The sequence below is a fragment of the Leptinotarsa decemlineata genome, unplaced genomic scaffold (genome assembly GCF_025532065.1).
Source record: "Leptinotarsa decemlineata unplaced genomic scaffold, Ldec_3_MD MMD2_tig00078422_RagTag_RagTag, whole genome shotgun sequence".
In the NCBI taxonomy this organism is placed as follows: Eukaryota; Metazoa; Arthropoda; class Insecta; order Coleoptera; family Chrysomelidae; genus Leptinotarsa; species Leptinotarsa decemlineata.
The window spans coordinates 9,853,693-9,868,163 of record NW_027412747.1 but is presented as its reverse complement, the minus strand read 5'-3'; the positions used below and the strand labels follow the sequence as shown (position 1 = coordinate 9,868,163).

The window sequence follows — 14,471 nt, the reverse complement described above, 5'->3', positions numbered from 1 at the left end:
GTTAATAAATCTAACTATGATATTCATTGAATAAAACTCCCAGCCTGATAACGGAACGGCGATCCTTAACGTTCGACTTACAGTTCCGTGAAGGAGACAAGAGCCTACAAGATCAGTCGTGCGACTGTGCATCATAGAAAGCCAATCCACCTAATCTAAGACAGCGTATGCACAGGCAGGACTCGATACACAGCGTGCGAGTCAGTACGAAAATTCAATTTCAATCTATGTATATTTACAGTTTAAACTTGTATCCAACGATTTCTTACAACGGACCGGTCGAAAGGCAATCTGGCCAGTCCTAGATTTGAAAATAATCGATTTAGAGCACTTTGTGGAGATACAAGTGCGCGGTTAGGTTTTTGTGACCACTCCACGCTTTCAGAAAACAAAAAAGTTTCAAACATTGCAGAAGCCGACATCCGGCCCGTGTTTTTATACCACCCCGTCTTCTATCTCTAACACTTAAGATGAGTAGGTATAATAAAGTGAAACACACATGCATAAACCCAGGAGTGTCAGATGACTCCGTACGAATTGACAGTGGCTCCTCAACACACCTTCCCGCAGAAATAAAATACTGCCTCAATAAAAAAATGGTATAATGTACACAAATTGAAAAAGCGCTAACTGTTCCAATGAAATACAAAATCAATCAAATTTTCAAACTGGCCAAAACTGAAACTTATAAAAACACGCAGATCCCAAAAAAATGCTCGTTCCGCACACCAAAATAAAACGTACACATCTATACAAGAACAAAACCTAACTGTAGGACTTTACGCAAAATAAAACTATGATAGTCAATGTTAAAAAAATATCGTACAGGCTTTTTTTTATTCCACATAAAGTCAAAAGTGTAAGAAAAAACACCTTTAAACTACTAAAATAAATACAGTATTGAAGAAAATAATTTATAAGGTTTCACTTTCGTTCTAATTTTTTATAAAATACATTCATTATAGGCTAGAGGAGTAACGACTTAAATCAATCAACAAGTTTTTGTTTGCTTTTTTGGGAGAGGGCGAAGTGGTGGTGAGCGGATGGTTAGAGACGTCTTAAGCTTGGTTCCAGTATGATGTCTGATAGGACTGTTTTGCTCCAGACTTCGCCTGATTTGATGTCTGAGAACGCTGGCCACCGGTGGTGCCGGAGTCCTATAAATAATGAAAAATAATTGAATTATTTTAATTGCAGAAAATAGTTTTCAAGTGTTGTTACACCAAACAAGTCTTTATGAGAATCCATGAGCTTGAAGAGAAAAAAAATTGTTTCATTATAAAAGAAAACATTAATCATGATTATAATCAAGTAATCAACGAAATAAATATGTTCAAAAATAGGGAACATTGTTGGCGAATGCTTCATACTCATTAGATGGCAGCACTTGAATTGACAGGATTCAAAATTAATTCTGGCAACCAAAACCGATTCACTTTCAGAATTCGACAGACATTCAGACAACCTTGTATGTACAAGAATGACCTATCCACGAAAGCAGCTAAAGCAACCGAAATCCATTTCCAGGAATGTTGATACCCCAGCATCAACTCACAAGTAACAAAATTGTAAAAGTTATTCTTCACAAGATTTCAAACCTGTTAGTTTTCAAAACAATTATACAGCCTCATTTCGATTACTGTGCTAGCCTACTATTTTTGCTTGATGGAAATTACCATCTTCATTGCAGAAGTTACATAATAGGGAAATGAGATTGCTTTTGAAGTGTAACAAATATTATCCCCATTAGAACTATACTGTTAACACTGTGCTGGCACAGTATTCAAAACAATTATATAGCCTCATTTCAATAATTGTGCTAGCCTACTATTTTTGCTCCATACAAATTGCATACCTTCATTGCAGAAGTTACACAATAAGGAAATTAGATTGCAGATATACCCCCCCATAGGACTATGCTGTAGTACTGAATCGGCTTTCCGTCAAGATCAGGATATTTTTCTTCTTCATGATTTCAATATTTAAAATACTATCTGGATTGACTCCCCCTTACTTCCCACAATCAACAATTACAAATTATATGTTCCTCAAACTAATTATTCCCGACAATGAATTCTTATTTCATATAGGTCTTTTGGGAAACAATCTTTCAACAGGTGTCAATCAATGTACTTGTTTAGGAACTTTTAAACGTGAACTGATGGATCACTCAAAACCAAAATACACAAAATAATTATGTAGTGTTTCTATAATTACTGCTATGTAAACTATATTTGTAAATTAGGATGACTATCTGAATAAAGATCATTATTAATATTGATTTCTGCTAGCGTTAGTACAAGGGAACATTTTAAGAGGCGGAGCTTAAGGACAAAAATACAAGCACAGATACAGCAAAATCCTTAAGGCGCTCTTTAGAGCGGTGCCTGTGCGAAAGTAGTGATCCACATTGATTTGAATAGCTGGGGATTGAATCCATTTGGAGAAACCTCAAAAAGTTTATTCCACATGAACGCAGTTCTTGAAGTGAAGTTCGAGGTGTACCGAGTTGAACCTCAAAACGATGAGCAGCCACAGTCCGTCGTGTATTTCTGATATGTACCCCTCTTGGTGAAATCAAATGTGTCAAGTTACTTGAACACTTTTCGTGAAAGAATCTATAGAAGCGAGATAAATCTTCAACATTTCTTCGATGTTCCAGACTATCAAGGTTGCAAGTAATGTTCGCGTTTCCAATCAGAAAGATGACTCTTCTCTGGATGGAATCCAGCAACTTCAGGGTATGCTTAGGGGCAGAGCTCCATACATGAGAACAATACTCCAAAGCTCTGATCTGAGCTTTATAAAGTATCAAAAGTTGCTGAGTTGTGTACAGTTTTCTGGTTAGGAACAGTGTTCCAAGCTTTTGAGAAGGGGTTTTTGAAATTCCAGCAACATGATTGTGCCAAAGTGTCCATTCCAACTCCCAAAAAACTTATCGAAGCAGAAAATGGAATTGTCTGACCCGACATTATATATTTTGATTGATTTTTCAGATTCCCAACACCAAATCATTATTTTTAACACCTCGACACGTGTTTCGATCACCTAGTGATCATCTTCAAGAGGAAGTTGCGAAGCTAACCCTATTTATGTTATACAGGTATACCACACCTTTGGTGTCTTAAATTAATTTTACAATTTGCCTTATCTATTAATTTTAAAATATGTCTTTTGTCTCTTTCTCAAGAATGGTAACTCTTCTTAATTTTCAATTTCATAAGTGAACTTTATATTTCCGGACCTGTTGTTGAGACAACTCACAAAATCATATACATTGCTCCTAATTATGTAAACAATAGTAAATACATCATGTATCGGATCGAAGTACTTTCAATAGATTCATTCCAAATTCTACTTATTCAAGATTAGTTAAGAGTCAGATGATATCAAAATACCAGCGAGATCTCGTGTTCAGTGGCAGTGGCGTACAATTCACTACTTATATGTCAACATGAAATATAGTTAGATGATTTGTGAAGTAAGCATTATATTTAGTTTTGATGAAAATGTTGCCAAAACATGCAAAGGACATCTAAAACACAAGTTAGTCACATAAAAGCTAAAAAGCAATCATGCCCAAGCACCAGAACTTCATAGATTGGCAACAAAAAAAATGTTCGGTCACAAATATTCAATTATAAGAAAAAATTTAAAGAAACATCACTAAAAGTTCGGGATCCAAATTGTATTATAGTCCAATCATATCTTATTAAAATGGACACAATTGTCAACTAGCACGCAGACACTAATAGTTGTTACACATTATTTCAGAAAAATATCGTCATATCACTACTAGCAAAATATTAACATTATTTTTGCATCCTTTTAAATAACAGCTACTCCTTAACATCGTTCGAGCATTTCCACACCAGTGCATGCGCACGCACATCTTAGAGCAAGGCATAAAGCACGGCACGTCTAAATATAACTTACCACGCGTCGGCCTTGGTGCCTGACATCCATCTACAAGCAAAACAAAACCTAAATAACCAAAAAGTCACACATGCTGTCGTATTTGATACAAATAACCCAGTCGCCACAGATTCGAAGGGTGTGAACATCAAAGAGAGAGATGGGTATTTTTATCTTTCTACTTCTCAATCATTAAACAAATAATGAATGAAACTTTCGAAAAGAAGGGAGAAAGAAAATAGCTACAATAAGAATTCTTTCTCTGTCAGAGTCTGACATGTAAAGAAGTTTCTTTCAGATACAAACGTCGAGAAAAAAATACTTTTGAAATAACTACTTTCATACGAACATTGAAATACATGAAAGGATTAACCTTTCAAAACAACTACTTTCATATGAGCAATGAATTATACGAAAATTTCTTTTCCCCCATCAGTTTGTACTCCAATACTCGTTATGTAATTGAAACTGAAATTATTCATAGGAAGGAACCTGATATATGAAAGATCATTGATACACAATTTCACTTACATGGAACATCTTTCGAAGTTTCGGGACAAGACACTTGTTTAGTACTGCTCAACAGCACCATTTATGGGTAACATTACAAGACAAAGCACTCATTTCTTTCATAATATTAAAATTTTGTGTAATCGGAAGTGATAACTCTGCTCTTGTCTCTTCCAGCAACATAAAGTTGTAAAAAGTTGTTATGAAAAAATTAGTGCTTCGATTTATACAGTTATTAGAAAAAATAACTAATGAGAGGACAAGACAAGTGTCTTCTACTAAAATTCCAAAGTGCACTATTGAGAATAACAGTGTTCCATGTAAGGTACATTTTGTATCAATGCTCCTTCATATATTAGGTTGTGAAGCGTTCCTATGAATTGTGATTCGGTTCCATAATGAATGTTTGGAGTACAAACTGAATAGGAAAAAATGATCTTTGTTCATGTTAAAATTCAATGTTTATATGAAAGTAGTTGTTTGGAAAAGACTTTGTTCTTTCGCGTAATTCATTGTTCATGTGATAGTTATTTAATGAGTTTTTTCTTCCAGTTTGTATCTGAAAGAAAAGTCTGTGCACGAGTTTCTATTGTAGCTATTTTCCTTCTACTGGAAGTTTGCTACAACCAATTCTGAAATAGCTCTCCCTTTGAGGGTTATATAATTATATATGAATATTTCTTGTATCTATTCCCAGTGAATGAATATTTTTAAATTAATTTAAATTTGTTCAATGGGAGAAGTTGAAAAACAAAAAGCTTCACCAAACTCTCTAGAAACTTCCCTTTTCGATTTAAAGGAATAGGCAATTCATAATCGAAATCATGCAAGTTGAAAAAAAAAAAATGTAATTTTCTAAATTGGACGATTTTTGAAGGATCAGGAAAGACTGGACAAAATATGTGATAATTAAATGGAGATAGTAGAGAGTATCTACCTCTCTCAATTAATATGCCGTAAGAATAACCTCTTTTATGCACTGAGGCATAGCCAACTCCAGTAATAAGTCATGATGAAAAGGTGTGCGTAGTAAATATCTGTGATACCAAGGAAAAATCAAATTCAATTTCCTAGTTTGGTGATGTATGTGACTCTTTTTCTCTAAGCGGATATCAATAAATATAGTCTACTTACTTTGCCCGAGAGGAATGTATTCAGAATAGTGCTTTCAAATCGATTATCGGAAAAAGTATAAAATATTTACTTGTATGTGTTCATTTCGAAAATCAATCAATTTTACTTCAGATTTGATAAATGTGTTCACTATTTTGAGCTAAATAAGAAGGTATATATTCAGGAATCTCCAATTCATTTCATGAGCAGAAATGAAAAAGAAACTAACTGCAAATTTGGGATCTGGCGAGCTACTTTAAAAACCACACTTGTCAGTTTTTTTCATGTCAACAAAAAGATTGTTTCTCTATTAACCTTTTTCCTGAGAATAGTAGAGCGAACGTGTCAGGAGAGCCAGCACTAGTAGTAGGGACAAACATAAACTATTCACATGTAAAACAGTGTTATTTACGTAATATTAATTTATTATTTAAAAATATTTATCTGACATAAAAAATTATTTTGTGCTTGTATAATGCCAACAAAGCATTGTTGTTTTGCGAATTGTACATGGGATAATCGATATCCGGAAGAAGTTTTTTTTTATACCATTTATAAAACCTCATAATGAGGTTAGAGGTAAGAAATGGATACATGCTTCGAGGAGAGTGGATTTAACAGTGCCAAAAATAAATAAATATTTATATGTATGTAAACATGAAACGAATAGTAAGTTTTTCACCATTAATTATCATTGATTAGAATGAGATATAACCTCAATCGTTTATTAAATCATATTAATTTATTATATTTAATTAATTCATAATTTAATGATTCATATTTCAATCGGAAATAAATCTGAAATTTATAATTACTTTTAATTTCATTTATTGCATTTTGAATCTACCGCTACTCTTTTACTAGAGTCTGTATACTAACCTGTCTATTAATTCACTTTTTTTCCAGTTACTTTTAAATTACGGCATGCAAGCCAACGTTTCAATGTTTTTGTTTTATATGAATTCAATGTCTTATAATTGTGTCAAAAATGTTCAAATATGCATTTAGAATTTTGTCAAATATGCCATAATAAAAATTTTTTGGGACATTTTTCAATAAAGTAAGATTTTTTAACATCGAGGTTATATCCCCCAATTTTTTTATTGATATTTACAAGTCAAAAGCTTTTGGATTTTTCAAAAATAAATAATTCATGAATGTTTTCACATTTTCAATTTTATTTAATGGTCAATTTATGTTACTGATTCAGTTAGTGCGAAATAATTTCTGTATGAATGCCTCCCAATTTGACCAAATGTAAATCAACAACTGACTAAATGAAAATATAATTTCGGAAAAATTTATCACCTCATACGTCAAATGTTGGTGGTATACCCTTTCCATATTGATATATTTAGCAAATACACTCTGTTGTAAACCCCAGCTACATTAATTTCTTTTTCTAGTTGATCACACAAATTTTATCCCAGCCGAAAAATATACCCCAAGTTGAAAAAAGTGAAAGAATGGTTCCTGAGGCACAATAAATGACTCTTTAGTTTACTTTTATTGACTTGTATGATTTCGATGTGATATAAAAAACTCCGTCCACTGGGCCGTTGAAGTAGAGAAGGGTTATTGAAATGAATAAATAAAAAACACCAGGAAAATAACATGCAAAATGATGATAAGCTAAAAGTCTCTCAAAATTCACATAAGGAAAAACACAATTCAAACCTTCAGTTATTAAATTTCATTCTTCAAACAAAATAACTGACAATTGAATTGCAAAGCCAAAAATCAATAATAATAAATTCTGAAAAATATGTTCAGAATTGTATGTATTTGAACACATCTGTAAACTGTAAAGTATATATTACGAATTGAAAAATAACGTTTTCTTTGGCAATATTATATCACAAAGTAAACAAAAAAAAATATTAATGTATTTCACATCAAAGCATTTTTACAGCTTTCAACTAGAGAAAGGACTCAAACATGGAATTTGAATTGATTTCTGAATTTTTCACGTATTGTTGGAAATAAAGAAATTTGCATCCTAATTCAAAGTATTTTTAAGAAAAAGATAACAATATCCTGTTATATAACTCTCCTAGTGGGCGAGAATATAATAAAAAAAAATATAAACAAATCCAATCAATGAATCAAAACTCAATATTTTCTCTACAAGTGCAAGAAAATTATAAATTCTATGGAAGACATACTAATCACGCCCAACCTATCTATTGCAAAACAAAGATTCATCCCCAATTACTCCCAGAGTAAAATGAAATTCTACAATAATCTACTTCTTTCTTACCTGATGAAGCGGAGGCTGCATCAAATGAGTTGAATGGTGCTGCTGATGAGGCGCCATCGTCGGTATATACACTTGGGGAGGATAACCTGTTCCGCTGGGAGCTAACCCAGCGTTTTGACTACCGTGCAACGCCCCAGTGAAGGGTGGAGGCGTTCCAGAGTGAAACCCTTGCTTTTCGTAAGACTGCAATAAGAAAATATCATTGGAATAACTGAACAATTTATATTTTCAAACATTTCATCACAGAATATAGCTGAATTTAAATGTAATCTTTATTATTATAGGATACATCCTAATCTTACAAGACATAATAACTAATTAATAATTTAAATTTCCACAGTGTCAGAAATATTAATAAAATTCAAATATGTATATAGATAATAATAATAATGAAGATAAACTAAATAAAAAGATAATAAATAAAAAATATACAATTTATAATAACCCAATGTTGAAAACCAATATTGATATAGTAACTATCTATAATATACATATTTTCCAACTAACCAACGCTCTAGGTATTCCAATAATTTACTTTTAAACCCTCTTACAGTATTTTCCTCTTTAATGGCATTTGGTAAATTGTTAAATTCCCGTAGTTCCTTATAGAATAAGTTTTTAGTTCCGCCACCAGTGTGAGTTCTATATATATGAAAATTATTATAAGATCTTGTCTCATGTTCATGTATTTGATTATTAAAAACCAAAAATTCATTAAAATATGTTGGTTGGAGACTTTTGGTTATTTTAAATATAAAAACCATTGTTAAAAAGAATAATCGATTTGAAATCGACAGCCATTGTAGTATATTTAAAATGTGATCAATGGAAGTATAACGACTGCATCTTAATATAATTGTCATGCTCCTATTTTGGAGTTTTTGAAATTGGGAAAGCCTATTTTGGTTTATTAAATGCATTAAAGTTGGACAGTACTCAAAATGAGGTTTAATTATACAATTATATGTTAATATTCTGGAGTTAATAGTCAAATTATTTGCTATCCTAGAAAAAAAATATAATTTTTTGAAATTTTTTTTATAACGAATTCAGGAACATTACAATTGTCATTGTATATATAACTGTGTATATACACAGTTGAAAAGGATTTTCAAATAAATTTCATTCCAGTCCACCAGATCCAGAAGTTTCATTTCAAAATATATAATTAGAACAACCTGGTATTTGATTGTTACGAATTTGTTTCCTGTAAAAGGACGATGGATTAATAAACGGTTCCATTTAGCTTGCCCTGTTTGTCATATTTAGTAATTGAAGTTTGACCCCCTTCCTAACGACAGATTGATCTGATATTTGATACACATTTAGTTATGATGCCAATGCAATTTAGTCAATTCTGTATCATTGTAAATCCAAGATGGCCGTAGCTACAAAATGGCAGATTACATACATATTGTTTCACAACTACCTCAACATGGGTATCAAATGACAGGTCTTGACTAGTAGATTAGTAGTACACTTTGAAAAAGATGCAAATTCAAGATGACCGCAGGTAAAAAATGGCGGATTACATATTACCTTGTAATACTCACGACACTAAACGAACTAAACAGAATGAGATTCATTAGGTAACAGAATTGAAAACTGAACACTGCACCGAAAAATAAAAATTACCCGGAAGGTCCTAGGTAGCAGTCATCACACCACCCTCCTCAGAAATGTAGGGTATTATCATTTATATAGATTACAAAAAGGGATGGACCCGAAATGGATCCCTGAGGTATTCCATTATTCATAGATCTTTCATCTGATAAGTTACCATTTATGTATACTGTCTGCTTTTCAGATGAGAGAAAAGACTGGAAGAATTTTGAAGCTGATCCTCTGATACCATAAAATTCAAGTTTCTCTATAAGTAAATAATGGTTAACACAGTCAAAAGCTTTGCTCAGATCCCACAATATTAGAACCGTATGGTTTCCATTTTCTATGTTTCTAATCACCTGTTGGATAACTTCAAGCACTACTTCGGTGGTGGATCTATTTCTGATGAATCCAAATTGATGTTCATGTAGAATATTGTGTTTATTCAGATATAGCATTAGTCGCTCTTCAACAATAATTCCAACGATTTCTCCCAAAAAAGGTATAATTGAAATGGGTCGGTAATCATCAGGGGAATTCGGGTCTCTTTTTTTATGGATGGGTATTACCCTGCTGATTTTGAATACATCCGGAAAATGTCCACTTAAACAGCGATTTATGAGAAGTGTTTTACAAGAATGTTTATAGTTTCTTTGAGGATTCGACTGTTTGAATGATAAATGTCATAACAATTTGTTTTTTCAAGTTTATGAATTGCGTCCACTACTTCTTCATGAAGCACAGGAAGCATGAAAAAAAGAGTCACACGGTTTGTAAAAACTACTTAAATAGCCTAATGTACTGCTATTACATGCTGAAAGAGATTTACATTGTCTGCTATATTTGAAAAAAAAAAAATTAAATTCATTTGGATTGATAGTAGTAGTATAGTGGCCATATTTGAAGAGTTTCGTTCAAAATTGATCAGTCTCCATGTATCTTTGACTTTGTTATTTGACACTTGAATAAAATTGTCGTAAGAGTTTCTTTTTGCCAAATTTATTTCACTTTGGCATCTTCATTGTATTCTACGAAAATAGCTTTATCTTTAGGATTTTTGGAAGAGATGCTGACTGTTTGAAGTGTATTCAATGTATTTCTCATTTCGCGCAATCATTGAAAAAGTTTATTGGTCTTTTGGCATATTTATTTTTGGATGTCTTCAAAGGGAAAAATTTGGAAACAAGATTACTATAAGTATTATTGAGGGTTTCTACTAATACTTCTAATGGATTTTCATCATCATAGAAAATATGGCAGGCAGTTAATAAGTTGTAGAGCTTGTTTCATACCATCTAAACCCGATTGGTTTATTTGTCTGTACCATTTAATCTCGACGTTACGCATCTGTTGTTTGGGAATATGTATTTATTGCCCTATATGATCACAAAGAGTAACATCCCACCCACAGTTCCCTCAACATAGTCAAGAATCAACACTTACATTCACCTTCCCTAGAGCCGTGTGAGACTTTGCATACATGGCGGACAGATCGTTGCCTGCCGATCCGGTTGAAGAAGCATTTGCGCCCGATGCTTTCTGGGCCTGTGTGTTGCCCACATAGGCTCCTTTGGTGTAATCCTGCGATTGGTTAAGGGCATCATAGCTACCATACCCCGAGCCGTACGTCGCCGGTTTTGGATACTGATTGTTGTTGTTTGAACCGTGAGCATTAGTTGCTGCTGGCAGTTGCTAAAAAAAAAAAAACTTTGTGAATTTGGTAATGTAAGTGAATCACGCTTTTGATTTTCATAAGGTTTGTTCAGATTGCCAGAAACATCTTTGGGAAGAGGCGTCGACGCAAACTTTATAAAACCGACAAAATACTTGCCGGAGATAATGGTTTGTATGACACCAAATCCTTCAGTCTCGTCATCGTGTCATCATGACAAAAATTTGAAAGTTTTTTCCAAGAATCTGTCTCGATATACTAAAAAAAAAACCTCAATATTTCATTACCTCTGCAGTTACCTTGGGACTACTGCAAAGAGATGTAGTAAATAAATGAAATGTTCTATTAAGGAAGTGCAAAAAGAGTTACTTTCAACTAAATCCTACTATGGCCTTGATGAATTGTACTGTAATTAATTGTTAGTCTAGTTGTATGTAACCAGTTCTTATGCGAATGTTAATTGCATGATTTTTATAACTATATTTAAACTTCATTTTACAATTTCATTTCTTATTTTAACCTAAACAAGAAGTACTATATTTTCTTTCAATGTTATTTTAAAATTTGTATCTAACCATGTGTGACTCATTTTGAAGAGAAGCAGTTGATTTTAAATTTATGATTGTTTACAAATGTTTAATGTGTTTCTACACATATCATATGTACTATCAACATATTTATCAACAAGAAATATCTTTTTATAAGCAAGCAAAGTTATTATTTCATGTCAAGATATCTTGGGCTCAAATTTGTATTCAATACTTTGCAAATCAAAACCAACACTCACCGTATACATAGTTCCGAACTGGTAGTTGGGAGCTATCGTATTGAAAGCAGTTGCAAAAAAGTAAGGCGGGCCTGTACCGGCCAGGATTGGCTGCGCCTGGTGGCCCTGTGTCAGCGTGCTCGTCTGCTGCGACAATGTCGAAGGGACAGGAGAAGCGTTGTTATCAGTCCTTGTAAATCTTCCGTCGGACAGGGAATAACCTACGTTTCCTAAGGTGGCATCCCTCACTTGAGCCAGAGTTGTCGGAGTTTGGTAACTCATGTCGTAGTAGGGAGTTGTCTGAAATGACAAAAAAGTTCATCAAGCGATACAGTCTGTGCCAGTATGTTTTACATTAATCAGGTTAGGTCACCTACAAATAATTCATTATTCCAAATTATTTTAGGCAATTTAAACTACGAAAAAGAAAGCTAAACTATGAGAAAGAGAGAGTAGACAGAAAAGATAAAATACAGAAGGCGAGAAAAGTGGCGGAGGAAAAAGGAGAGGTGGGAAAGAAGAGGGAGGAAGAAGAAAAACGTGAAATTAGAGAGGAACATCGAGAGCACGAAAGGAGATGGAGAAAAAAACGAAAATAAAGAAAAAAAGATTGTAAAGATAGGTGAATACAGCATTAAAGGGAGGAGAGAGAAAGATGGTTTACCGAAGAGACTGGAAAAATGGAAAGTTTGATAGAGTCAAGACATCCGCGAGTGAAGTCTCAAGATGAAAAAAAAGAGCAGACAAGAGTAAGTTATTTTTACAGCTGCTACATCTACCCAAATAATAACCACATCTCGCAATTGTTTCAATCAGATAGGAAGTGAATTCTTCTCTTTGGACTCAACTCTTCTATGAAGAGAAATAAGTGTGTCGAGAACTTCATTCCTCCCAAGTGCGCCCCTAGTGTCCACAGTAATCGACGACATGTTTATGCCCCCCCTTTTTTTTTTCGTCTCCTCACAGCTTGTCAAATGTACAAAGAGCTTTCTAAATTGTGAAATGGGCTAGGGAACATGCAGGTTGTGAAAATTCTTTCTAGATTTGACAAGCTATGGATGAACACGTCCTGAAGATTCAAACTGAATAAATTCAGGAATGAGAGAAGAATTTAGAAAATGTACGAAGCAGTTATGACCTAACATCTCCAGAAGTGAAGATACCTCATTCTAACCTCAGGTATAGAAATGCATGCTGATTTTTTGCAACAAACAGCAGATGAACCCAATTTTCATACTACGGAAGTGGACAATTAGGTGTTTGGAAGTGAACAATAAGGTGTTTATGTAAAGTCAATACAATGGCTATTGTCATATAAATATGACTTTTATATCAACTTTTATATCATAATTAGCATAAGATTATAACTTGTAAATAGAGCTTGATTTTTTCATGAACTACACTTGATCTTCAACTTCACAAACTTAATTTAAAAAAATATATCACATGTTTCGCTATTACAGTAACTTATTCATAGTGAATAGCATTCATTATAAAAAAACTACTGTGATAGTGAAACATGTGATATATTTTTGAAAATAACGTTTCTGAAGATCAAATCCTACTGTAGTTTATGATTACTATGGATATTCATCAAGTAACGGCCGAATCAATCAGAAAAATAAACCTTTACCAACAGGGTTCCAATTTGATTATGCAAGTTATTGATAAATATAAAATATTGTCAAAGATTTGAAAACTTATTACTTTAATATAAATATACATTCATGGACACTAAAAATGGTGATGAAAATTTGGTAAAATGTTTTATCAAAAAAAATTTTTTTTGTATAATCAATTTTTGTTTTCAAAAGAATGTTTTACTCACCAAACCACGTGGAAATTTTCATGAAGTTCAAATTACTCTGAAATGGAATATTTGTATTTTCCAGGAATTTGGACAATGGATTAAGGAAGCCTTTCTTCGTTTCATGAAATTCATAATAAGAAATGAAAACTAAAAATTTCCACAAAAATTAAAAAATGTTGGAGAAGCACGTCCAACCGCTTCCAACGCCAACAGGAAAAGGAAATAGATGGATGGTCAAAATATCACTATTCAAAATGTCTACCAGGTTCCCTCTAGCAGGAATTGAAAGAACTAGAAAGAAAACTAGTTAGAGTTCTGTAATACCACTATTGCAAGTGCAAAATTGAATATGTTCAACTACAGGAACGAAGATGGCGCACCGGGAAAATAATTCAAATGAAGAATTTGATTCTCTTTCGAGGCAGAAGAGAGCTCCCTTGATCACACTTGTCCTATAAAAATTTTGTTTTGAAGGCGGCCAATAATATATTTGACGAATAGAAAGTTCGAATATATTATTTCTTAAATAGGTCTTTGGGTATAAAATAAGTATAAAATATTCATAATTTCAAAATTAAATCTGATTTTGTATGGAAAACTTTGAAAATGGATATTTTGCTGGTTGTATGAATTGATAAAACAAGAAAAATCATGAAGTATGGGCTGCTTGCAATTCTTTTGTATTGGATAAACTGCCTTTGCTGACTTTCCTTATAGAACATTAATATGTTATGACCAGCTCAAGTGACTATCTATTCACACTCAAGAACATTACATTAGTATTAAAGTTCAAGGATACAGATTAACTCTCATTAAAGAG

At 32.9% G+C, this 14,471-nt stretch overlaps 1 protein-coding gene across 3 annotated transcripts in view; it reads right to left on the bottom strand.

Annotated features, from left to right (window-relative positions):
• Window positions 1–585: 585 nt before the first annotated feature.
• lig (ubiquitin-associated protein-like lingerer) overlaps window positions 586–14,471 on the bottom strand; it is a 37,184-nt gene continuing 23,298 nt past the window's right edge. For 2 of the 3 annotated variants that reach the window (XM_023157623.2, XM_023157622.2), the window contains exons 13-17: window positions 11,863–12,141; window positions 10,847–11,095; window positions 7,799–7,981; window positions 3,937–3,966; window positions 586–1,157 (exon numbers count right to left, since the gene is read on the bottom strand). In XM_023157623.2, the coding sequence (XP_023013391.2) occupies window positions 1,059–1,157; window positions 3,937–3,966; window positions 7,799–7,981; window positions 10,847–11,095; window positions 11,863–12,141 (840 nt within the window). In that variant the 3' untranslated portion in view covers window positions 586–1,058. The remainder of the gene's footprint in view (window positions 1,158–3,936; window positions 3,967–7,798; window positions 7,982–10,846; window positions 11,096–11,862; window positions 12,142–14,471) is intronic. The other variant, XM_023157624.2, reaches the window with a different exon arrangement.